Raw genomic sequence first — 22,316 nt, 5'->3', positions numbered from 1 at the left:
GAAGGTGGAAAATGTGGAAAATGTGGTCTCTTGAATCAATTGACATGAAGCAGCCGGTTATATGTACAAAACACTGCTAAATAGGTACATAAAAATGTCGAGGACCCCCCGTGTGAAAAGAAGACATCGCTCAAAATGCAAGGATCGGATATCCTGAAAGGACGTTCAGAATGGTATAGAACGAAAGATGAGTTCGCGCCAGACGAACAACAACACCTTAGTGTTGGGAAATAAATGAAGGAATATTAAAAATAAAATGAACGGAAGTCAATCAAAATGGAGACATTTAAATCAAACTCGGCGTCGGAGCTTGCGCCACATCTTCTTCACCACACCTCGCTCATCCAAGTCCGAGTCCCAGATCGACTGGCTGCGGTCCGCGGGTGGAAGTTCAGCCAATCGCAAGGGATCTTCCTTTTCTTTGGAAGAAGCAGGAGGTGTGGGAGAGTCAGTGCGGAGATCAGGCCGAGTAAGGGTCATTTTGAGAGTCATCTCGCGGTTTCCCGGAAGTCGTTGTGGGACTCCCTTGGCCCCAGGCAGCCAGGATTGGCGTCGCTGGAAAAGAGCTGATGATTCCATGGAGGGTCGGGGCGCGTCCCGCTGTGTGAGCACGGGCGAACGGATTGGTTCATTTTCCACCGATCCTCCTGGGCTCCCCACCATGGTGCCATCGTCATCTTCGAAGAATGTGCCAAAGTCCCAGTCAACCAGGGTGGATTTTGGTGAGCTTGGTTTTGGTGTGGTTGGTTCTGGGCCGATATTCTCCTTATTGTTTTGATCCAGCGAGGGAAATCCAAATTCAATGGCTTCGTCGAACTTTTGTGGGGATGCCAGGTACACGCGCAATTTTAAACGGGCATCGGGGTCTTGGTAGTATTGTGCGCAGGGGTCGATGCTCGAGGTGGAAGATTTGGGGGCATGTTGGAATCGGTGGTTGGATGATGGGCGCGATTCGGGAGTCCGGTTGGAGAGAGGGGTTAGAGGTTGCGATTGACTGACAGGCGGGAGTCCTCGAGTTGAAGTGGGTGTAATTTCTAATGTTTTGCGAAGGTGGTTGGAAAAGGATAAGGAGCGGCGGAAAGAGGGGCGGGTTCTCTTTTTCGTGGCAGCGTCTGCCACATGAGCGTGGTATTCATCGAGAGACAAGTCAAGATCGCCATCCTCGTCGAGCCACCGGAAGCTGTCATGGAATGTTTGATCCATGTTCGGGTCTTCGTCGTCTGACTCGGAGTCTGAATAGAAGGCGGTCGAGGGTTGAACAACAGGCACAATTGCTTGAGAGGGATGAGTGTCAATGGAAGGGCGAGATTTCCTCGAACATCGACCGGAATCTCGACGGTAAGCTTCGTCGGCAGCGTCGTAAATGTGACTTTGTCGATAAGCGTTCCTTAAACATCTGCGTTCTTCGGGGAGAAAAGCTTTTGTTGGATCTTAGCGGGGAGAGAATGAAAGCATTGAGAGTCCGCCTGGGCGGCCAGGTAGGCCAATTGAAGAGAGCCGGGTTTGCGTAATTTCTTGGAAGGAGAAGAACGTTTCTCGAGCCCTCGCTTCCTAGATCCGGTCCGTAAACCACGCGAGTGAGAGTCCCCAAGACGAGGGGCTCGATAGACCCGATTATCGGTCTGATAGTTTGACGTGGAGCAGGTAGGGGAACCGTGATCGCTCTGAGCTAGCCGGATGCGCAAACGCTCGACATTCGAGAAGAACTGTTTGAGTCAGCTGTGGACATTGAACAGCAATGGATAGGCAATACGGGGGGAATATGAAGTGGAGCGAATAACGTCCCATGCGCTAACATTGGCTAGCATTGGCCAATGCTAGCCAATGTTAGCCAATGTTACGAGACAGCGAGTGGCGCCACGGACGATAGTGCGGGTTGTCAGCCTCCACCGAGGGGGTTCAGGGGTAAATCATGGTCAATAACGGACAATCATTGAGCAAGGTAGACAAAGGAAAAGAATAAATGGAGAAAACGGGCGAATCAGGCTCAATTGGGTTAAGATGATCTTCTGTGGAGGGAGCTATTGGGGAGGGAAATGAGATGTCCGAGCGTGTGACGGTGTGAGGGAGACTGAAGTGATGAAGGGAGGAAATCAGCAATGAGCCCTTACCTTTCTTCTCACTGCTGGAGGCAGTGACTCAAAGTGCTCCAACATTGTGTAGGATATAGGGGATATAGAGAGTATAGGGAGGATTAATAGAATAATAGAATAAGAAGTTCAAGAGTTCAAGTATAAGTATACCAAGTAGTATACCAAGTAGTATACAATCAACAGAACATTCCAAATAGAAGAGAAAGAGGAGATCTACTCAAATATATATACACACACAGAATGATATCTTTTAAACTTCTTTGATCTGTGACAGGATATGCTGTACATTAGCGCCTTGTGATTGTGATACTTCGATTTCCCACTTACCTACATAGGGTACATACATACGTAGAGTATACATAGAGTATATTCTTCAATACCCCTCTATATGATCTATCACGAACCCCTCTATTATCTCATGCGAACATGTCAAACGAACTCTTGATCGATCGCATTCCAATCTGTATGAATCCATCCCTATTGTCATCCAAGTTACCAACCTTGGAAGCCCTGGAGCCAAGTCACTACGCGCCTCGCTTTGACGTGGCCCCAGTAAGGAGATCATGTTCAGCTCCACTTAGATCGCTGATTTCCAGTCTGAAACATATCCTAGACCGGAAGCAAATTTAGAAATTGGAAAAATTGGAGAATTGGAAACGGTTCCTTTGTGCTCTTCCCTGTTCCCTGTCTCTATCGGTTAACTCAATACTCCGTACGGAGTATTGAGGGAAAATGGAGACAAGATACGAGAATAATATCCCTGGGGAAAAAAAGTGATGTATCAAATATCTTCATATCCAATGAGAACACAGGATGACTTGGGTCCGAACAAAGAACGTCATTTATGCCCAACTTGGTATATTAACGCTATTAACGAAGGACATACTCCGTACAGAGTAAGAGGTTACACTACTTTGTACCTGACAGCTCATATACATTCCATCTATATTGTATAGCAAACTCAACTAAATTAAATATACAATATAGTCGAGACTCTAATCCGGAGATTACCAATGATTCGTTTTTAGATGAATATACACTTGATTGATCGACTATACTCCGATAGCACTCGCATAATGATCTACATATCTTCGGAATTCAATAAAATAATAAAATACAAAAAGCCTTTAACATTGTACAACATAAGATTGATATTGAGAACAATACCCCGTATAATAAAATCACTTCAAGCACGGAGTAGACTTCAATCCCTTTCCTCCTTGCATCGGGCTAATGCATACAACTTCAATCGCATAAGACAAACGAGGAGGCCATCCCTTCCGGACTCGTGGCTCGCCGAGGCGTGCAAAATCGGGTTTTGAGGTATGATCTATCATCTGCAAGTGCCATTTTACGATCGCAAACGCGTGGGATATTCACCGCTGATACTGTACAGAGTACAGAGTACGGAGTACGGAGTAGAAGGAGGGAGTGGTTCCTGTGAGCTTCGAGGTGGATAGATATCTGATGCAAGTGCCCGTGTTGGCGATGCAGTCCACGGCCATGCTCTCTACTTCAGGCCCATGTCAGGGGAATTAATGTTAATCGTATCACGAGTACGGAGTACACTGTCCGTGGATGATAACTAGACTGGACCAGATAAGACCAACAGAAGATGTGTAAGAAGGCCGGGATATTTTCCGTTGGATGATAATTACCGGTCTAGCGACCTCGGGAAGGACCGTAGTTGATAGATCGTCATCGCTTTCGTCGCATAACGGGAGACAGCGCCAATCAATATCAAAGAGGGTTTCAAGTGGGTATGTCAATCGTACACGAGAAAATAGTGGAAGACTCATATCAAATGATTTGCAAGTGTGTACAACATATGCACAACTTTATACATGTACAATCTATAATATATTATATCCAAATCTACCTATATTCAAACCCATCCACCCTTCTCAGACTCCTCTGTCATCTTCCTCTTGCCAGCCTGAACCTTTGTAAGCGTCAACTTTCTTCCAACGCCTCTCCCCAGAGCACCATCAAGCGGAATAACATCATCCTCAACTGATGTCCTCCTCGAATTCGACTCCTTTTCAAGACTGAGAATCACCTCAACTGCATCCCGGTCTTCAATAACCTTTGGATGCCGCTGCGCAAAGTACCGTGCATACTTATACAACGACCAGTAGCAGCTGAACACGTTGACGACCGTCAGTGCGATCTTGTAGAAAGTGTAGTAGAACAACAGGACTTTCCAGTCAACGCGCTCTTTCTTTAATCGGAGGTGGATCTCGTTGAAGATTATCACGTTGAGGATGTACATCGCGATAGTGACGCCGAGTAGCATTCCACAGAACGAGGGACGGACTATGAATGAGATCGGGAGGATGAAGGGGGCGAAAAGGTAGATGAGAGTTTCGTAGACCTGCGGGGTGATGTTAGCTATATATCAAAATGCCGAAGATGATAGATGTGCCTATCACATACCTCTTGAAAAACGCACAACTTCGCACCAAACTCCCACCAACCCAGCTTCCAGCTAGTCAAGATATACTTCAAGTCGTAGTACACGCCAACCACGAAGAAGAAATTCCACCGCTTAAACCGCTGTTGGAAGATAGTCATTTCGCCGAATCCACCACGACTACCACCAGAACCACTCCAGAACACCGAAGCCGGGGTCTCGGTTTCGACAAAGACCTGCGAACACATAGTAATGCGTCCACCCAGACGTCGACACGCATCGCCGAAGAACCAATCTTCCGACACGGAGAAGCCGGGATGTTCATGGAATGTCTGTTTTAGGAACTCGATATTCCAGAGCGAGATAGCCCCGTGGGGGAAGGTAGCGCTTCCGAATTTCCCGAAGAAATCACGTTGGAGACCGGACATTTTGTACTCGAGGTCCTGGGCTTGTTGGCAGAATGTACCCTTTGAGGAATTGGGGCCGACACTTTTAATTGTGTACCCGATGCATTTGACGTTCTTTTTGAGTCTGTCGCTGACGATTGGGAAGTTTGGAGGCAGGAGACAGTCATCATCGATTAGAACAGCATTTTCGAAGTCTTTGGCTGCGTAGCAGCCGACGAACTGCGCCACGATCTTCGAGCCGATGGGTACCCAAAGGTGGTTTACACCGTAAGGTTTGCAGACTTCTTCTGTGTTGTCGAGGGGTGTTTTGGAGTTGCCATTTGCTATGACGAAGATGTTTTCTTTGGGGAAGATCTTCAGGGCGGCTTCGAGGGTTGCGCCGACGATTGATGCTGATTTATAGCAGGGGATGAGGAGAGCAGTTGATTTTACCTTGGAGATGTTGTTTTCCAGATCTGGAGATTCAGATTCAGAGTCCTGGGCTGGAGGATCTTTCTCGAAGAGGATCATGAGGGGACAGAAGGCATATCTGGTTTGGTTAGGGTAAGAAAGGCAACAAACTCGGAGTTCTCGAGAAGACACTTACAATGCAGCCAGGCCAATGATAATTGCGTATCCTCCTGTGATAACGAACTTGGTTCGAACAACCCAATACAGCCACCAGACAGCACCTTTCCATAATGGCATACCGACGAGGACGAAGTAGACAAACAGCACTAGGAGCGCATAGATGCTGTATTCAAATAATAACCGCACCCAATGCTTTCGTTGGATAGCAACGCCTCTCAATTTGGCTTTTTCGTAGACTTCTTGCAGGTGGCTCTGCTCGCTGCTGATTGTCTGAGAGCTGGTTTTACTGAGTGGTTGAGGACTGAGCAATGCATTCTGAACCGGTGTTATTTGTCCTTTCTCGGGGATTGGAGAAGGGGGCTCGAATGTGGCGGGCTTTTCAAAGAAGTCGAATGTACCTAAAGAATGGGATGGCGTTAGCTGATGTATATAAGACGTTGGCATCGATTTGATATAATTATGCCGTAGATATGGATATCAATTTCATACCCTGAAAAGCAGGAGGATCACTGCGTCCACGAGATCGAATTGCAGACCTCGGTCTTGCCACTGATCGCAGAGCAGAAAGACTCAGAGGACGATTGGAAGAGGTGCGAGGCTCTGGAAGTGATATTATACGGTCGTTATCGGGGAGAGACTGTTCCCATCGAGCCAATTCCCATGGCGAGTTGAATTTGGCAGTCGTAAGTAGTTCTTTGGGGATGAAGACATCTTCCACAATGGACTTTCTAGGGTTTTCTTCAGCCATTGTAGATATATATCTATATATTTTCAATTCGCAACCATAAACAAGGGTGTAATAGTCAGAATGAAGGGACGGCAACCCAAGGTCACCAGTGGAAGTGCGAATATCTCGCTACGAAAGAAGACCCGAGGGTGTTCTTTTTATTTATTGAAATAGCCTTTCTACTCACGATCTCTATGGAGTAAATCTCTTGCCTGAGACTGTGGGCCAAGGTTGGGTGGCGTCTTCGTTTGTGAGACTAGATCTGATGGGGCATACTAGTACAGCCAGACTAGTACAGCTCGGACCTGAGGACTTGGAAAAGGGAATGAGGATGTTGATAGTTGGCAAAATATTGTCGTTATTCTCAGATCAGGGCTGAGATACTAGAAGTATTGCGGTGTAGTAGCATGACATCCTTTTCATGGTCTGTCTTTGTCTACGATATACTACGGAGTACTGCAAAACCTTTCCGGAGATGCAGGAACTGCAGGAACCATCTGCGAGAAGAACCATAAATATGGAGATGGCTAAGAATAAACCAATACGGGCCGTGAATCGAGTTCTCGACGCCCCAGGCCTACGGACCCGCTTCATTTTTGGGCCCATGTTTTTGCATAACTAAATGCCCATATACCTAGGTAGTTCTTATAGAATACCTAGGTAGCTATTGTTTCGAGCATCTTCGACTGGAAATTGCCAAAGACTACAATAACAGAGCATTTCAATGCTTGCCCAAGCCTCAAATTGTTTTATCTTCAGGTGCTCGGACAAGTTGCGCAGTGGAGTACTCAGAGATTTTAGCCTTATGCAGATGAAGAGCCGTACGAACCATAGAGATCTAGCGTAGTGATCGTCATGGTTCCTTCCTAGCCAGGTGAACTAAAGTTAGCTGCATCTCACCTCCAATTGCTTGTCTCTGGTAGGTCGATGGTACTCGATCTCGTAATTATAGTGGGGGATAGAATCTGTGCCGGAAGACGAAGTGCCGTACGAAGCGTATGTTATACGGTGAGGCCCCCTTTAGTCCTTTAAGTCACTGAACTGGACAAATACAGAAAATTCTTTCCAAGGTTACAATTTCTAGAACAAACTAGTGAAAAGGAAAATCGGGAGAGAAAAGTCCCAAAAGTCCCAAAAACCAAATCTTCGAACCTTCCAAGATTGGAAGTTCACCGGGAGCCCTGAGTTTCGGCCCGCCTTTTTCCATTTTCAGCCACAACTCAGCCGCAAACCTTGAAAGGAAAAAAGAAAAGAAAAGAAAAAAAAAAAAGAAAAAGCCTCGGTTAGAATTTTCTATATCCAGGTTAGGATAGTTGGCCGAATGCTACTCTGTATTTAACATTCACATTGTTCTGTAAACAACTCTTAAATGGGTAACATGATTTTAGATACGGAGTACTCCGTATAATTCTCAAAGTTCTAGCCCTCTCGGTTAGAAGCCGGATTGACACTTCAAAAATGCTGATCAGGGATGATCAACTTTGGCAATTGAGTAGGTAAATCTGCCTACGGAGGAGCCAAAACAGGAATCAAGAACAGAATAAGATTACCTCTGACACTGTACCATGGTACGGATCTCAAATTTAGGGCATGAAACACGTGGCTCCACTTATACCTACCTAGGTAGGTAGGTACCTTTAGGTAGTCTCCGGAAGTCCGACTTCATTGTAAGCTTGTAAAGTGTGGATATGGGTGGATCTATAGAGACCATCTAGACATATAGAATCTTGGATGCAGCCCAGAAGCAGATTATTTTGTAAATACGCACATTTACCATAGAAGTAGTAGATCGAGAAACCTTCCTGCCAAGGAATATACTATATGGCAGACAACAAGGAGAAGCGGTTTATATAGGGATAGTCACAAAAAGCAACATCAGAGACAACAAAAACAGGAAAACATCAAACCAAAGGAAATGCAAAGGGTAGATAGCTGGATCTTCGAGAGGTCGTCTCGCTCAACCCCAAAACGCCGGACACATAGGATCAGTGAATCCGAATTTGCCAACTAGCGATACCGGATTCGCACGCGTGGGCTGCGCCTGGGAGGTAGAAAGGCCGGAACGAAGTGTGGCAGCCTCGTCAAATGCCACTCATAGCACACAATGCATTCAGACCTCGTTGACTGGAGCGCGGTGTTTAACAACGCCGCAGGCAGTCAAGGAAGGATAGTTCTGTACCATCCTGGTCCCGAGCGAACTGGGTGATGTCGTCAATGCCCGGCCTTTTTTATCCTCTTAACGATGCGTCTGGGAAAATCAGCCTGAGTAATGACCTGCAGCTATCCAAGTGCAATTGAACCCAACGGAGGTTGTGATACCTGCGGCCTGGGGACTCGGGCCAACCAACCGCACACGTTCAAGTCTCGGATAGTTGGAGCAGAAGGTCCGGACACTAGAGAATGAACGGACTCTAAAGAGGGAATCAACAGCTATGACCAGAGCGATAGCGATGGAATGGACTAAGCAAAACAGGACGGAGAAACCTCCGAAGTAGGAAGACTCTAAGAACCACAAGTGTTATTCTGGTCTCTGGTCTAGACTTGAGAATATGGGCTCTAAATACTCACAGCTCAACACTACAAGATTGGCCTTAGCTTTTGCTGTGATTGACAAACTCATTCCTTTGCACCGTCTCGGTCATAAGCAGATGAGAGGACATCTCCATGTTGCAACGCATTCTCGTCACTCGGCCAGAGGAAACATTTCTTTCCACTCAACGCCAACGAGCTGCTATTGACATGATTCAATTTCAAGACATGAATGGGAATTTTTAATGCCTCCGAAACTGGGAACTTTCCCTCATCCACTGTCTAGTAGTCATCCTCCGTAGGCCTGGATTCATTGAACCATCATCAGCAGGTTCACACTAATGTAGTGATAAGAGGGGGACACGAACGGCAATAAGAGTCCATTGTTGTGGCTTATGTATTTGAATAAATAAATATAGTGGTAAGAAGTGACCAATATATAGACATTCTCAGGTAGAGAAGGGAATGTATGCGTGGGTTTTCAGTTGATCAAGATAATGTGATCTGTGCCTTCCGTTTTTCATTTCGTTTGTCCTTAATAGAGAAGAAGCGTTAGCGACGATCACTTAGAAGAGGACTGGGGACAAATCAAGACCATTAAGACCATACTTTGGCAAAGTTCGAATATGACCCTTGACTATAAAGATCAACCCCGTTGGACTCATTCGGCTCTGTTAGGTCCCTGGCGCAAATGCCATTAGGCAAATGACTGTCGGTTGGAACATGTATATCCAATACATCATAATACCGCCAGCTAACAGGAGGCTTTCCCTTGCGGGCTGGTTGATATCAGGATGCCATGTCAACACCCGGCTTTTGCGTTACCGGGACAGCCAGCTAGCAGCCAGCCAGGCTTGATCCCGTTTTACCAGGCTCTTATAAATTCAAACCCATGCAGATAGCCAGCACTGGAGTATGCAGAATCATGCGCAGACACCCGCCATCAACAGGATTCTGTATTGGGGAGTTGCATCGGGATATGCCAACGGAATACCAACACTGGCATGTCTCGTGGAAAATCATAGAAGAAATTATGACAAAGTGACAGCAAAGAAGTTTGAGAAGAGGAAGGGATTCATGGCCTCTGAATGGGGGATTGCATCTTCCGGATGTTTTAATACAGGCCCTTCCAGAAGACGCCGTGCAACACGCGCGACAGGGCCTGTCACCTCGGTGTTTGGACAGTGCCTACATGATTATACAGGAATTTCTAGGTGCATGAATCTCTTCGTATTGGTCAAAGCAATCACAGAAGAATAGAGATGCAATATATCAAGAGAACCCAATACTAATGCATGCATTATCATTACGCCGGTCTATGTATCCCCCCCAGAAGAAGCAACACGATCCCACCAAATCAAAAACCAGGGTATAAACATCCCAGAACAAGATCTCCCCCTTACAATGCATTAAGAACCTGCTGCATAGCAAAAGTATTGGAGTCTTCGCGACGCGAGACATAAGCCCGCACCTCCTGCACACTCAATTTACCCTCCTGGGTAGGATTGCGTCCCGGGCCCCCAGGTCCGCCAGTCGTGCCACTGGCAGCACCACCGCGGATTCTTTCGCGGAGAGCCTCGGGGCCGATCACGAATAGACTACCAACTTCCAGTAGCACGTCCAGCGCGCCACCGGGACCTTTGGTTTCCTCGTCAATGTCCCAGGATCTGAAGAGGTCTGCATACTGTGTCATGTCTTTGGTTACCATTAGCCCGCCAGGTCCACTGACGGAGAACCGTTTGAAGTGCTCGAGGAGGAGACCGCGGATTCCGAGTGCTATCTCGGTCAGCACTTGGCGCACGTTGGCGCCGCTGGATGGGAGGGAGGTGCGCGCGATGTTGTGGAGACGAGTTAGGAATGAGGTGATTGATGCACAGGTCTGTTGGGGATTAGTAGGGCTTCCTAAGGGTTGAATGTTGGGATGGAACATACTGGAGTGTGTAGCATCTCTAACCATGCGGTGTTATCACTCTCCCTAGGCCGGAAGTCGTTCTTCTTCTGGCCAGATAGCAATCTGCTGACCCAAGCGAATGTGGCGTCAATGGTTTTCTGCTCGATAGTGTTGATTTTGTCCTCGATGCGCGAGGTGGTTTGACTGGTGCGCTTTTCCATATCCCGGCGAGTGGTGATGCTCGCGGCTGATAGAGGGAGAAGGACCGCATGGATGCACATCACCATCAATGTGGTAATACTAATCGTAGTGCGAGCTGAGAAGAGGTAGGAAAAGTCGGGCTCAGCCTTGCTGGATTCCTGTGACGTAGCCGCTTCCAGAGCGGCGTCTAGAGACAGACATCCACGTATCCCTCTCCCATCGCGAGGAGAAGCAGGTTGAGCAAGGCGGAGACATCTTTAGGTGTGTCGCTGTTGACACTGAGCTCGAGTCCTCGGCCCACGGCTTCAGCCAGCCACTTGAGCATCCGCTTAGCGTCGCTGAGATTGGGTTGTCCATCTTCTTCTGTGAGCTTGATTTCGGTCAACCGAGTTGTCTCCAGCGTATCGCCTATGTTGGCCACGCTGAGCAGGACTTTTCGCTGGATAGGTGAGACCTCTGGTGAGTCTAACCGGCTGATAAATGCATCGCGTGTAGTCGACAGGAGTTCTGACCCAGCCCGGGATAACGAGGCCATGAAGGTTGTTGCCGCCTTCTTGCGCCGGGCATGGTAAGAGGTGAACTTGAACAAGACCGCATTGAAAAGTTCTTCTAACGTCCGCTTCTCGCGTTCGATGTAAGACGATCCAACGAAATAAGGAACAAAAAGCTCCTCCAGCTGCTGATCTAGCAATATAGCTGTCTGCGAAGAAACAGGTTCCGGATGCTCGGTCAACCCGTGCGACTTCAGATCCTCGATCAAGGCACCGATATAGCTACGTGAGCTTTGAAGACAACGGAGGAACGCTAGTGACGATACACCCGGCTGCTTTCTCCAGCACCATTTCCAGGCGCTGCTGGATAGACTGCTGGAAGACCCGCTGTAAGAACTTGCCCAGGACTTGCTCGTAGTAGGGGAAGGCCCGCCGAATAATAGCAGACTCGTCCTGAACCACAACCTTGACTTCATCGATCAACGACTGGAGACTGGATTCAACACCAGGAAGCTCCGCGTCCGGATCAGCCAGCTTTTCCCACGATTCCGGATCGCCTCCGACTTCCTCCGTTACCAGCTGGCTGCGTTCGATGAAGAACTGATGCTGGTTGACGAACAAGGCAATAACACTAGCACCGCCATTGAAATCTTGCAACACAGTCGCGCAATCCCTCATACCATCGAAGTTAGCCTTGCGGTAGAAATCGTCAAACTGCTTCAGCAAATCCTTCTCTAGCGTCTCAGAAAACTTCTCAATAATCTCTCGCGTGTTCCGCCGCGGCGTGCTGCTCTCGCTGAGATCCTCAGACGAGGAGCTATTTCCGTATCCACCATTGGGGCGAGCTCGATGTTCTTGCCAGCTCTGCGGATCTAGTCGTTGACTAATACGCAGCAGCTGGCGCGCAATATGTGCGGAGCGCACCTTGGCCTCTCCCGTGCCAGATCGCCGCAGGCTCTCTAATAGCGAGATCTCGCCCCGGTTGCACACGCCGTCCCAGCATTGGATGAGAAAATGGGCATCCAGAGCTCGTCGCCGTTGTCGGTCTAGCTCCTCTAAGCGTTTTCCTGTCTCCACTGCCATGTTCCCCGTCCCTGCTGGATTCTCGCGGCCGGGGCCATTTAGAGACGTGTCAAGCTGTTGAAAGTTTTCGATGGTGTGGCGGAGCTTCTGGCCGAGAGTGTTGAGGTTCTGGCCGTGTTGCGCTTCTGCTCGTCGGACAGCTGCTGAAAGTTCATTCTCGCGGAGCTCGAGGTCTCCGGAAAGCTCGCTCAGGCGACGTTGGGCGCTTTCGAAGGTGCGGATGAGGGGTTTAGGATCGAAGGGTTGGTTGGCAGCGCCCGCGAGACCGGCCAGTGAGCGACGGCTGGATATCGCAGCATCGGAGAGGGATTCAATAAACTCCTTGACAATGAAGTCCCGACTGGAGAAGTCCTCGAGGGTGAAACTGGGGCCTTGAGGGAAGACGGTGCGGGCGGAGCTTGTATTTATGGATGCATTGTCCATCATGATTGATATTGGACAGGCATGAGCTGCCTGCAGAGCTGGACAACCGTGTCTCCTCTCCCTTAGACTGTTGGGGAAATAATTGGAAGAAGGAATCCGGGGAAAGCTGAGGGGTGACGAATTTGGTTTCGGGGGAGATTTACTGCCACGCACATATTCTATTTCTATATACTAGGCAGAGATATTTAGTTGAAGCTGAACTTGGTATATTAATAGAAATAGAAATGAAAGAATACCTTAAATACTTTGAAATACCTCGAAAATAGCCACAACAACAAGAACCTCTAATCGTTAGTATACAGTTGTATACAGTCCTCTAGCTGTTCAGCAATCCTGTACAAGCAGAACATCCACACACCTCCACTTCCCTCCTTCACCCACACCACAATGGTCTCCCAACGAGATCGCGAGATCCTGCGCGACGACTTACGCGCTCGAGGCACAAAACTCAGTGTAGCAGAACGTGAATCCCTCCTCAAGGGCTACCTCCCCGACCCCGCCGAGCTAGGTACGAAGCCAGCACCACAACTGACTGCCAGCGAGCGCCGCAAGGCACAACGCAAAACGCCCATTCGCACATTCCTCAAGTCGCAAACCCACTACCTCGCCTATGCCTTTACGCATATCATCTTCGGTATCGTCGTTCGCCTCCTGCAGGCGTACCATGCCGTCGTCGACCGCATTTTCGCAATCGTCTATCACCACCACCGCACCCCCGAGCTGATCCGGAAAGATGTGAAGAATCTCAAGCGCTTGCCGCAACATCTGAGTACAATCCTCACACTTCGGAAGGAAGATGACGCTCTTGCGGTGTTGATGGATGAAGTTGCTGAATTGGCGGCCTGGAGTTCGTGCTCGGGGATTTCCCAGCTCAGTGTATACGAGAAGTCCGGTATGGACCATTTTCTCTCTGCTATCCAGGATATACAGTAATACTAACCTCTATCCAGGCGTCCTGAAATCCTGCATCCCAGCTCTGCACCAAATAATCACCACCAAACTCGCCTCCTACTATGGCACCCCCAGCCATCAACCCATCCTCCAAGTCTTCGCCCCTCACCACCCAGTCCACCGCAGCGAACCCATCTCAAAAAACACAGACAACACAGCCCAACCTCAAACACTGACCATCCTTCTCCTCTCCTCGACGGACGGCCGTGAGACCCTCGTCGACCTAACCAAGACCCTGGCGGAGATGAGCCAGAACGGCAAGCTTTCCCCGGAAGATATCACGCCGGATTTGGTCGATGCGGAGATCAGCGAGATCACCACACAGCCGTTGTCTATGGATCCCAGCCTACCGGATACGGTGCTCAAACCAGAGCCGGACCTATTGCTTGTTTTTGGCCCATTCCTTAAGCTCGATGGATATCCGCCGTGGCAGCTGAGGTTGACAGAGATGTATTGTACTGGTGGACGCAGTCATGGACTTAGTGGGGATGGGGAGGCGGTTGAGTACCAAGGGTATATGCGTGGTCTTTGGCACTTTGCTGGGGCGCAGATGAGGTTTGGTAGGTAGGTAGAGGGATTGAGGGTTGATGATATTGATATTGGGGATATATGGGGGTTTTGGATGTTGATGAGCATGGGGTTTTCATTTTGGCTATACCCTTACTCTATTCCTGTGTCTTATAGTTTTCATTTCTGGCATCGCATTAATGGCATTTAATCAGTGATTGATTATTTCACACGGTAATGTCTCGACTGTAGATTATTATAGAACAAATATTGACGAGATGCGCATCTACATGTAAACCGAGAGTAGTCTATGTACACATAGGAGTATACAAATAGGCAGATATCATTATGCTATATGCTAGATAAAAAAGAACCAAAGATCATTAATTCGCCATGCTGCATGTACAATATAAATGCCAAAAGAAGAAAATATCCACCTTAATCCCAGTTCCTCCAGTCCAGTGCAGTCCCAATATCAAACTCCGAGAAAAAGAACCACTCCCCAAGGAGCAGCAAAAACAACCCTGAGGTCGTAAAGGATGTTATGCCGTAGTTTCATGTGTCATTCTGTCATATCCATCTTCAACCCCCATAGAGGCGAGGAAATCAACCCCATATAGCCCTCACCCAGTCATATCCTCATGCCGCATATCATCCAGAGCCCAATCAGACGGTATAGTCGCCGCAGCCCACGAGCCTGCACCACGCACGCAGTCAAGACAGCGGACAATCTCCGCCCCGGTGTCGGTGACTTCTTCCACAGCACAGCCGGAGCAGATTTTCCTCCTGGCCGCCTCGCTGACATCGTAGCTGGCATCGTCGGTTGAGCTCGTGTGCATGTGCATATGTATGCTTGAATCTTTCGACAGACCGAATGCCCCGCCGCAGGATGCGCTATCGCATTGTCGGAGACAGATGAAGCATGCTCGCTCGTGGCAGAGATCACAATCTGCGTAGGCGTCGAGGACTTGGCGGGTTGTTGGACGGCGGTGGCAGATGTGACAAGGCCGGAGCGCAGAAGGAGAAGCCGATTGTTGGGTTGGGTAGTGCAAGGGGACGAGGGTTTTGGGGGAGACCGGGGGTGAGTATGGGTCTTGGTTTGGGGTGCCGTAGATGTTTGGGGAGAGGTGGGTTGGGGATTGTTGGTGTTGGAGTTGATGTGGCTGCTGCAGTTGATGTTGATGCTGGTGCTGATGGGATGGCAGTGTAAGGTAAGGGCCTTGAACATGTCGGCGCTTGCGAGGGAGGCAGCGTGGTCGGAAGGAGATGTCTGTTCCGTCTGGGTGTCGTGATAGAGGCAATGAGCAGCCACCATCGTACTCGGGCCGATCGACTCGGTAAGATGGGACATATGTTGTTCTGGTATCGTATTAGTCTATCTGTCACCCCGCCAAGAGAAACATTGTCAGACTTACGGACGTGCCAGAGTCCTAGACTCCTCATGGTCCCACTTGCGTTTCTTCCATGTTGCCGTTATCGAGTCGGGCTGCTCGGGCGAAAACCCTGGCATTGGTGATGGTATGCCGTTTTCAAGCCAATTTGAATATGTATATTATAGATGGCTATGAGAACAAGAAACTTTAGGGGAAGTCGAGTGAAGTGAAGCTGACAAGGAGACCCAAACAAAAGAAAGCCCGGGCGGTGTGCCGATAGGAGAGTGTTATCAGCCCACGTTCGATTGAGATTACACTAGTCTGTGATATGAACTGTTTGAGATTGTTTTATATATATACATGACTGACAAAAAAAAGAGTCAGGAAGAAAAGATCATACCCATTCCAACCTTGGAACCCTCTATTCCTTTCCAGTCATCGGAGACCCAACACCATCTAGACGAGCCTGAATAGTCTTCTCGTCAAAACGCCCACTGTCACCTACATAATTGCGTAAGACCTCATAGGTCATAAGCCGCCGAGGTGCTTTGCGGCCTGTCATCAACTCAAACTGAGCAATACCCTGTTCAGTAACATTCTCCAATCCGTCAGACAAGACCCAAGGCCGCCCAGTCTCGCTCCGGACTCGGCGCATTTGTCGTAGCAGTGGTGTATCGAGGGGTTTATAGGCCAACTATATTCGATTAGTACGTGTGACAAGAGATACACAGATGTCGGGGGAGGGAGGAAAAGCCCACCTCGAGTATCACACCCCCTGTAGGACTCCCAAGCCACTGCACCGGCATCTCAAAGTTCGCCGGTGGTTCATCTCGATCTGGATCAGCCGGCACACAAGAGGCAATGAGACTAGGCTGAGCAACGCCCGCAGGCCAGTCTTCCTGAAGCGACTGCAAGACACAAACCACCTCAGTCGAGTCAACCTGCGACGACGCCCAGGAGTTGAAGTGGCGCGCGACTTCCTCGGCACGCGACTGCGTGCGGTTGTAGATGAAGATCTTCCGACATCCAAGTCGGAGCATGGCGTAGATGGCGGCCCGCGCCATGCCGCCCGCGCCAATGACTAGGCCTGTTGTTTTTGCGCTGATTGCGTTGCGCGGCGAGAGATGTCGCCTGATGCACGTCATTATCCCGACCCAGTCGGTGTTCTCGCCGTACCACCCTAGCACACGCCCAGCCTGGTTGCGTCGGCTGGCTTGTTCTTGGAGTGGGAACATCGTTCCGTCTTCATGCCCGCGAAGCGGCATAATTGTGTTGATTGCCCCGATGGCTTCAGCATGTCGGCTTTTCGATGCGAGCTTCTGATATACCTGTACACGCCATGGCTGCACGACACTGGATCCTCCAAAGTGTGGATCCCGGCCCAGTCGGTCTAAGACTGCGAGAGAGGGTGAATCTGGGATGCTGTAGGTGTGGCCCATGCCGCAGTGTTGGTGTGCGGCATTGTGCATTGCCGGGGATAGACTGTAGGCGACGTTCTCTCCGTAGATGTAGAACTTGAGTGGGTCGAGCACGTAACTTTGGAAGAGCGCGCGGACGGCGTCGCGAGAGGTTATTTGCGGGTCGTGCTTATTCTCTGCAGATTGGGTGATCGCTGGATGTGTTACTGCAGTGAGGATCGAGTTGAACACTTGTGAGGTACGGCCCAGGGCACCGATATTGTAGGCGATGAGCGGTGGGTGATCTCCCGGGAGGGATCGGATTTTATTGGAGAACTCAATCACAGCGGCATTCTCCTCGCGCTTTGTTGCGACTCGGAGGAGGCGCACGAGCTGACAGCCGAGCTTTTCAGCTTCATCGTAGACGGCTACGCAACCCGCACTGTCCCATGTAGTGGGGAAGATGGCTCAAAGACCTGCTGCCCAATGACTTTGGTATTCCCACGACTTCTGATGGTCCCAGCCAGCCGGGATCGGTCTTGAGTCAGATCCACAACAAGATATTCCACACCCAGGCGCAAACCGTGCTCGAGAATATCAAAGTAAGGCCGAGAAGAAGAGGTGGCCGGTTCCGGGGAGCCGGTGCCGATACAGGAGATGTCAACAGAGAGAATCACAGGCGTCCGCGCATTTCGACGCAGGACAGAGACCTGTTTGCTGACGGTGGCTGCCATGTCTGGGCTCCAGCGATCAACGCACAGCTCGATGGCATCTCCACCAGACTCAAGCTCAGTCAGGTTGACATTGTCGGCGATCAGATCTGAAGACCGCACGAAGATAGCATGGGTAAAAGAGCGCAGTTCTGGCGGCGTCTCTAAGAGAACGAACGGCGAGTCATAGCTCGAATAATTCACATCGAGTCCAGTAATAAACTGCACAAATCGTGTAAAATCCTCTTTGACCTCTTGCAACTTGAAGGAATAATCCGCAGACCGGCGATCTGGGCTCCCATCGTCCGACATACGCCTCCGATCTTCAAGGTTATAGAATTCGAAATTCGAACACATCCGATGCATCGGGTCCCCCTCCCGGAACAACCGCACCGCCTGGTCCTCTAGGCCGAGCAATTGCTGGATGCGATCGATATCGCGCAGCAAATGAACCACAGGGTTGGACCGGGAATAGCGACGCAGATGATCCTGCACAGGTCGCGTCAGACTGGCCAGCCCACACTCAACGACACATCCCGTGCGGTGGTTATCCAGCATCATCTTTAGGACTTCAATGTCGCGGCGCTGGAACTCCTGGCTGCCATACTGCTTGAGGTATTCCTGTCGCGTGATGCCCGTGACCTCCCGGAAGTAGTGGTCTTCAGTAATGAAGCGTCGCTTCAACGCGGTCGCGGCGACGAAGCCTAGGGAGCGCTTGCCACATCCGCGGATGCCGATCAGAACGAGGGATGCATTGGGAGCAAATGTGCGAGGGGCAGCCTCGGGGCGGAGCATGGGAGAGGAAGATTCTTTGGTGGCACATGCGGGGATGTCGGACTTGGCGTCGGCCGTGGGAGGAATAGACGGTTTAGGATCGAGCATGGTGAGAGGTGATAAATCAATTGGTCTATGTCGAGTGAACGAGCGCCATGATCAGATGCACTCAAGGCATAGAATCGCAGAGGTGGAATGCGGGGAGATGTTGAGGAGGTTGAGAAGGGATGAGGAGGGATGAGCAGGACTGCTGGGACTGCTGTGAATGATAGATAGGATAATGTAGTCTGGAATTTAAGGTTGTCAGTATAATACCTAGGTAATCTCACAACCTTGAATACCCCAGATGTTCCGAGTTGGTAAATGTTTCGGAATGAGGAACTGGGAGGTTGCCGGATTGTCTCCGGCAAAAGGCTTTTCCACCAGATCTATGCGACTCGGCAATGGAGTTGGCACATCCTTTCGTGTCAATTATTATATCTCTTGATCACTTCTATACCGGAAACTGGTCTGAAAAGGTCAATGTGAGATTCTATTGACTGTTTTTATGGATATTTACATTGTAGATGTTGGTTTATAGTGCTTTTCAGCAACATTGAAGTCTTCAATCTGCATGAAATTGCAGGAGATGATTGAATATCCACTCGCCCAGTCTATTCCAACTCGATAGTTCCCTCTCTCTCGCTGCTCTTCCAAATTACCAATTACAGACCTACACGTAGGACCCCGCTAGGGTTGTAGAAGATTGAATAGCGAAGAGAGGTAGATGGAACCAAGTAAACGCTGGATTTAGTCATTTTAATAAGGAGCTATAGGATATCTACTTGCCTATTAGTCTAGTATACAAGTATGAGATCTATGAAGGTTTGTTCAATATCTTCAAGACCCATATAGTCCGAAGCCCATCAAAGGATCGAGGTCATAAGATCCTTATTAGAATGTCCACGACATGCAGTTATATAGAACACGATCCATTCTCTTCCTCTCTCCTCTAGTTCGTCCGCTCTTCTGTAAATTCATCGCTTTCACTCCAGATCATTTCTATACATTCCCTAGTATGGTGAAACCAAGCAAGTCCTCGTTTATAGAACTGCAATATAGCTGGTTATTCTACTTCAAATCTAACGCCTTTCGCCAGTCACATGGGCCTAGTAGTGTAATTGATGCTAGTGGGTGTAGATCCGGTGTGCAAGCGTTGATCTGCGAATGCGAGCGACTCGTCCATAAACCGATCGAGATCGAATTGCTCTGCAAGACCGTTCTCCCGAAGCTTACGAATTGCAGCTCTCGTCCAAGTGACGCAGTTTTGTTCTGGTATAGCATCCTTTTGCGGTAGTGGGATCGATTCAAAAAGGTCGCGGATTTGCGCATAGGTAACCTCATGAGGCACCTTTCCAATCATGACCCTTCCAAGTAGACTGTCCTGGTCTGGATCGTTTACTTTCTCTCGAAAGTGCCAATTGCCCTCTTCGTTAAGATTGACTCGATGCACCGGATCGAGGACAACTCCATTGCTGACGTCAAAAGCATAGCACTCCGGCCTACTGGGACTTTTAGGAGAAATGAAAATCCCCCAGTGGTAGGCCGCATAGCCAAATCGCTGCCTGTTTCCACCGAGAGAGAGAATTGCGATGGTGCAGCGAAAGAAAGACCTGACGCTTATTTCTCATGGAGTATCCTAGAGGCAATTCAGCCGAGAAAGTGGACGAAGTCGACTAAGGTTATGGACTGCGTCTTTGGGAATACTATGTTGTTACAAATATGTATACCCAGGTTTGATTGTGGAACGTACAACACATCGATGAACACGAATACGAAATTGATACTATTTATAGCACCTGGACACCGAAGCGGGTTGTCAGCCAAATCGAGGGCCCCGGGACTTCCCAACGGGCCGAGAGCCATTAATAATGCGCTAGCTCATACTACCTAGGTATGCACGACCTAGGTCTTATTTTCATAGGGGCGGCTTATATCTAGGTAGTTTCCAAGGTTGTGTTTCGAGTGCTCCAAGCCAGAGCACCCCTCGCTACAGATAAACCAAAGCATGTGGAGCAAAACAAAGACCTACGGCAAAAAAGGCTTCGACAAAGGCTGGGATGCCCTCGATAAACTCGGTGCCCCCGTCAACCGCCTCAGTAACAAACTTGGCTCCGAGGCCTTCTGGCCCATGACCCTCGACAAGGAAAGCGAGAAAGTCGCCCGCATCCTCCGCAGCTTCTGCAAAGACGGTGTCTATGTCGAGGACTTGCCGCCAGTGGCGCTTCCGCCTGGGAACGGAGCAGAGAGCCAGATCGATAGACCCCGCGGGAAGCAGAAGGTGCTGAAGAAGATCCCAAAGGAGGTCATCCGCGACGCAAAGGGGTTGGTTATCTTTACGGCGATGCGGACGGGGTTGTGGGTTAGTGGTGCTTCTGGGAGCGGAGTGCTTATTGCACGCATGCCTGAGACGGGGGAGTGGAGTGCCCCGTCTGGGATCCTGATGCATACTGCGGGCGTTGGGTTCCTGGTTGGTGCGGATATCTACGACTGTGTTATGGTGATCAACACCTACGAAGCACTGGAGGCCTTCTACAACGTGCGTGTGACCCTAGGCAGCGAAGTCACCGTCGCCGCTGGACCGATTGGAATCGGAGGTGTGCTGGAGTCAGAGGTGCATAAGCGTCGGGCTCCGATTTGGACCTACGTCAAGAGCCGGGGATTCTATGCCGGTATGCAAGTCGACGGAAGCATCATTATCGAGCGCAACGACGAGAACGAGCGATTCTATGGCCGAAAGGTGCCTGTCAAGGATATCATGTCGGGGCGAGTTCGGACAAACGATCCGGGCGCGAGAATGTTGACGCACACGGTGCACTCGGCACAGGGAGACGCACATTTCGATCGAGTGCCTACTGGAGTGCAGGCGCCGACGGGGCCGACTCCTAGTGACTTTGCCCCTGGTCATCTTCCTGAGTACTCCGCCCAACCGGCTATGATGTCTGGGGTCAATGCGGCCCCGCATGGACCGTATGCAGCCCCAAATAATGCGCCTTATGCGGATGCCCATTGGGCATCCAATGTGATGAATTACGGTCCTGGGCCAGAAAAACACGATTGATTCCTGACATACGCTTGAAGGATGGCGTGCGGACGGTTAAACATTTGTTTTCGAGTCCAATAAGAGTTAACGGTCAGATGTCTTTCTGCGTGGGATTACTATATATTGGAGTCTTCTGAATTGAGTGAGATGAACCCTATCCTTAGAACCAAGAATAACAATTGCTCTACGAACATGAGCCCCTCAAAGTTCCCAAACCCTTCGACCACAAAACTCTCCATCCCTCAGGTGCAGTATGCATGCTAAGTGTATGTTGGCCCGTGGATACCTAGGTAGTGCCAATGAGCTTTGGATCATCACAGTGTCAAGTACAATATAGACTTATGAAAGACTAACTATCAGCCTTGGAGGTTTAGCTCAAGTGAAGTATCTATTATCTATGCAGAAGGTTCCCCGAGGCATCACGGTAGATCTCCTTTAACCCTACAGTTCTACAGTTCTACAGTTCTACAGTTCTACAGTTGTTATATAGAGTCCAAATCGGGTTAAGCGTCGGGTTTTGGGTATACGTCGGGAATGCCTTGATGCCTTTCCTGATCATAGTTACCTAGGTATAGTTATATAGTTACTCATTAACTAGGGTAAAAGTTATATGTCTAATTATAGAATTGCTCTAGAAATGATCTCGTTCATATACGAGAACATATGAATATATAAATATCTACTATGATACACT

At 49.3% G+C, this 22,316-nt stretch overlaps 9 protein-coding genes across 9 annotated transcripts; 2 read left to right on the top strand and 7 right to left on the bottom strand.

Annotated features, from left to right (window-relative positions):
* Positions 1-291: 291 nt before the first annotated feature.
* On the bottom strand, positions 292-1,203 carry N7519_000106 (uncharacterized protein; the record flags this gene model as incomplete). Its single annotated transcript, XM_057286886.1, has 1 exon — positions 292-1,203. The coding sequence occupies one exon, from the start codon at positions 1,201-1,203 to the stop codon at positions 292-294; it is 912 nt and encodes a 303-aa protein (XP_057152969.1).
* Positions 1,204-1,383: 180 nt separating this feature from the next.
* N7519_000105 (uncharacterized protein) lies at positions 1,384-2,156 on the bottom strand (the record flags this gene model as incomplete). The annotated part of the gene is made up of 2 exons (XM_057286885.1): positions 1,384-1,706; positions 2,112-2,156. 2 exons carry the CDS (start codon positions 2,154-2,156, stop codon positions 1,389-1,391), a joined length of 363 nt encoding a protein of 120 aa, XP_057152968.1. The 3' UTR covers positions 1,384-1,388.
* Positions 2,157-3,978: 1,822 nt separating this feature from the next.
* N7519_000104 (uncharacterized protein) lies at positions 3,979-6,231 on the bottom strand (the record flags this gene model as incomplete). The annotated part of the gene is made up of 4 exons (XM_057286884.1): positions 3,979-4,467; positions 4,530-5,442; positions 5,500-5,881; positions 5,973-6,231. The coding sequence occupies 4 exons, from the start codon at positions 6,229-6,231 to the stop codon at positions 3,979-3,981; spliced, it is 2,043 nt and encodes a 680-aa protein (XP_057152967.1).
* A 3,907-nt stretch (positions 6,232-10,138) lies between these two features.
* N7519_000103 (exocyst subunit SEC10) lies at positions 10,139-12,831 on the bottom strand (the record flags this gene model as incomplete). The annotated part of the gene is made up of 4 exons (XM_057286883.1): positions 10,139-10,618; positions 10,672-10,977; positions 11,031-11,515; positions 11,649-12,831. 4 exons carry the CDS (start codon positions 12,829-12,831, stop codon positions 10,139-10,141), a joined length of 2,454 nt encoding a protein of 817 aa, XP_057152966.1.
* A 384-nt stretch (positions 12,832-13,215) lies between these two features.
* On the top strand, positions 13,216-14,347 carry N7519_000102 (ditrans,polycis-polyprenyl diphosphate synthase; the record flags this gene model as incomplete). Its single annotated transcript, XM_057286882.1, has 2 exons — positions 13,216-13,720; positions 13,779-14,347. The coding sequence occupies 2 exons, from the start codon at positions 13,216-13,218 to the stop codon at positions 14,345-14,347; spliced, it is 1,074 nt and encodes a 357-aa protein (XP_057152965.1).
* A 562-nt stretch (positions 14,348-14,909) lies between these two features.
* On the bottom strand, positions 14,910-15,796 carry N7519_000101 (uncharacterized protein; the record flags this gene model as incomplete). Its single annotated transcript, XM_057286881.1, has 2 exons — positions 14,910-15,645; positions 15,702-15,796. 2 exons carry the CDS (start codon positions 15,794-15,796, stop codon positions 14,910-14,912), a joined length of 831 nt encoding a protein of 276 aa, XP_057152964.1.
* A 284-nt stretch (positions 15,797-16,080) lies between these two features.
* On the bottom strand, positions 16,081-18,648 carry N7519_000100 (repressor protein; the record flags this gene model as incomplete). Its single annotated transcript, XM_057286880.1, has 3 exons — positions 16,081-16,353; positions 16,418-17,461; positions 17,500-18,648. The coding sequence occupies 3 exons, from the start codon at positions 18,646-18,648 to the stop codon at positions 16,081-16,083; spliced, it is 2,466 nt and encodes an 821-aa protein (XP_057152963.1).
* A 1,030-nt stretch (positions 18,649-19,678) lies between these two features.
* N7519_000099 (uncharacterized protein) lies at positions 19,679-19,942 on the bottom strand (the record flags this gene model as incomplete). The annotated part of the gene is made up of 1 exon (XM_057286879.1): positions 19,679-19,942. The coding sequence occupies one exon, from the start codon at positions 19,940-19,942 to the stop codon at positions 19,679-19,681; it is 264 nt and encodes an 87-aa protein (XP_057152962.1).
* Positions 19,943-20,587: 645 nt separating this feature from the next.
* N7519_000098 (DUF500 and UBA/TS-N domain protein) lies at positions 20,588-21,640 on the top strand (the record flags this gene model as incomplete). The annotated part of the gene is made up of 1 exon (XM_057286878.1): positions 20,588-21,640. The coding sequence occupies one exon, from the start codon at positions 20,588-20,590 to the stop codon at positions 21,638-21,640; it is 1,053 nt and encodes a 350-aa protein (XP_057152961.1).
* Between the last annotated feature and the right edge of the window lie 676 nt (positions 21,641-22,316).

This window comes from Penicillium mononematosum (assembly GCF_028829835.1).
Source record: "Penicillium mononematosum strain IBT 11891 chromosome Unknown utg000001l:1.0-4488741.0:1.0-4491989.0, whole genome shotgun sequence".
Taxonomy (NCBI): Eukaryota; Fungi; Ascomycota; class Eurotiomycetes; order Eurotiales; family Aspergillaceae; genus Penicillium; species Penicillium mononematosum.
The sequence above is the reverse complement of the archived record's forward strand: the minus strand, read 5'-3'. Positions and strand labels throughout refer to the sequence as shown.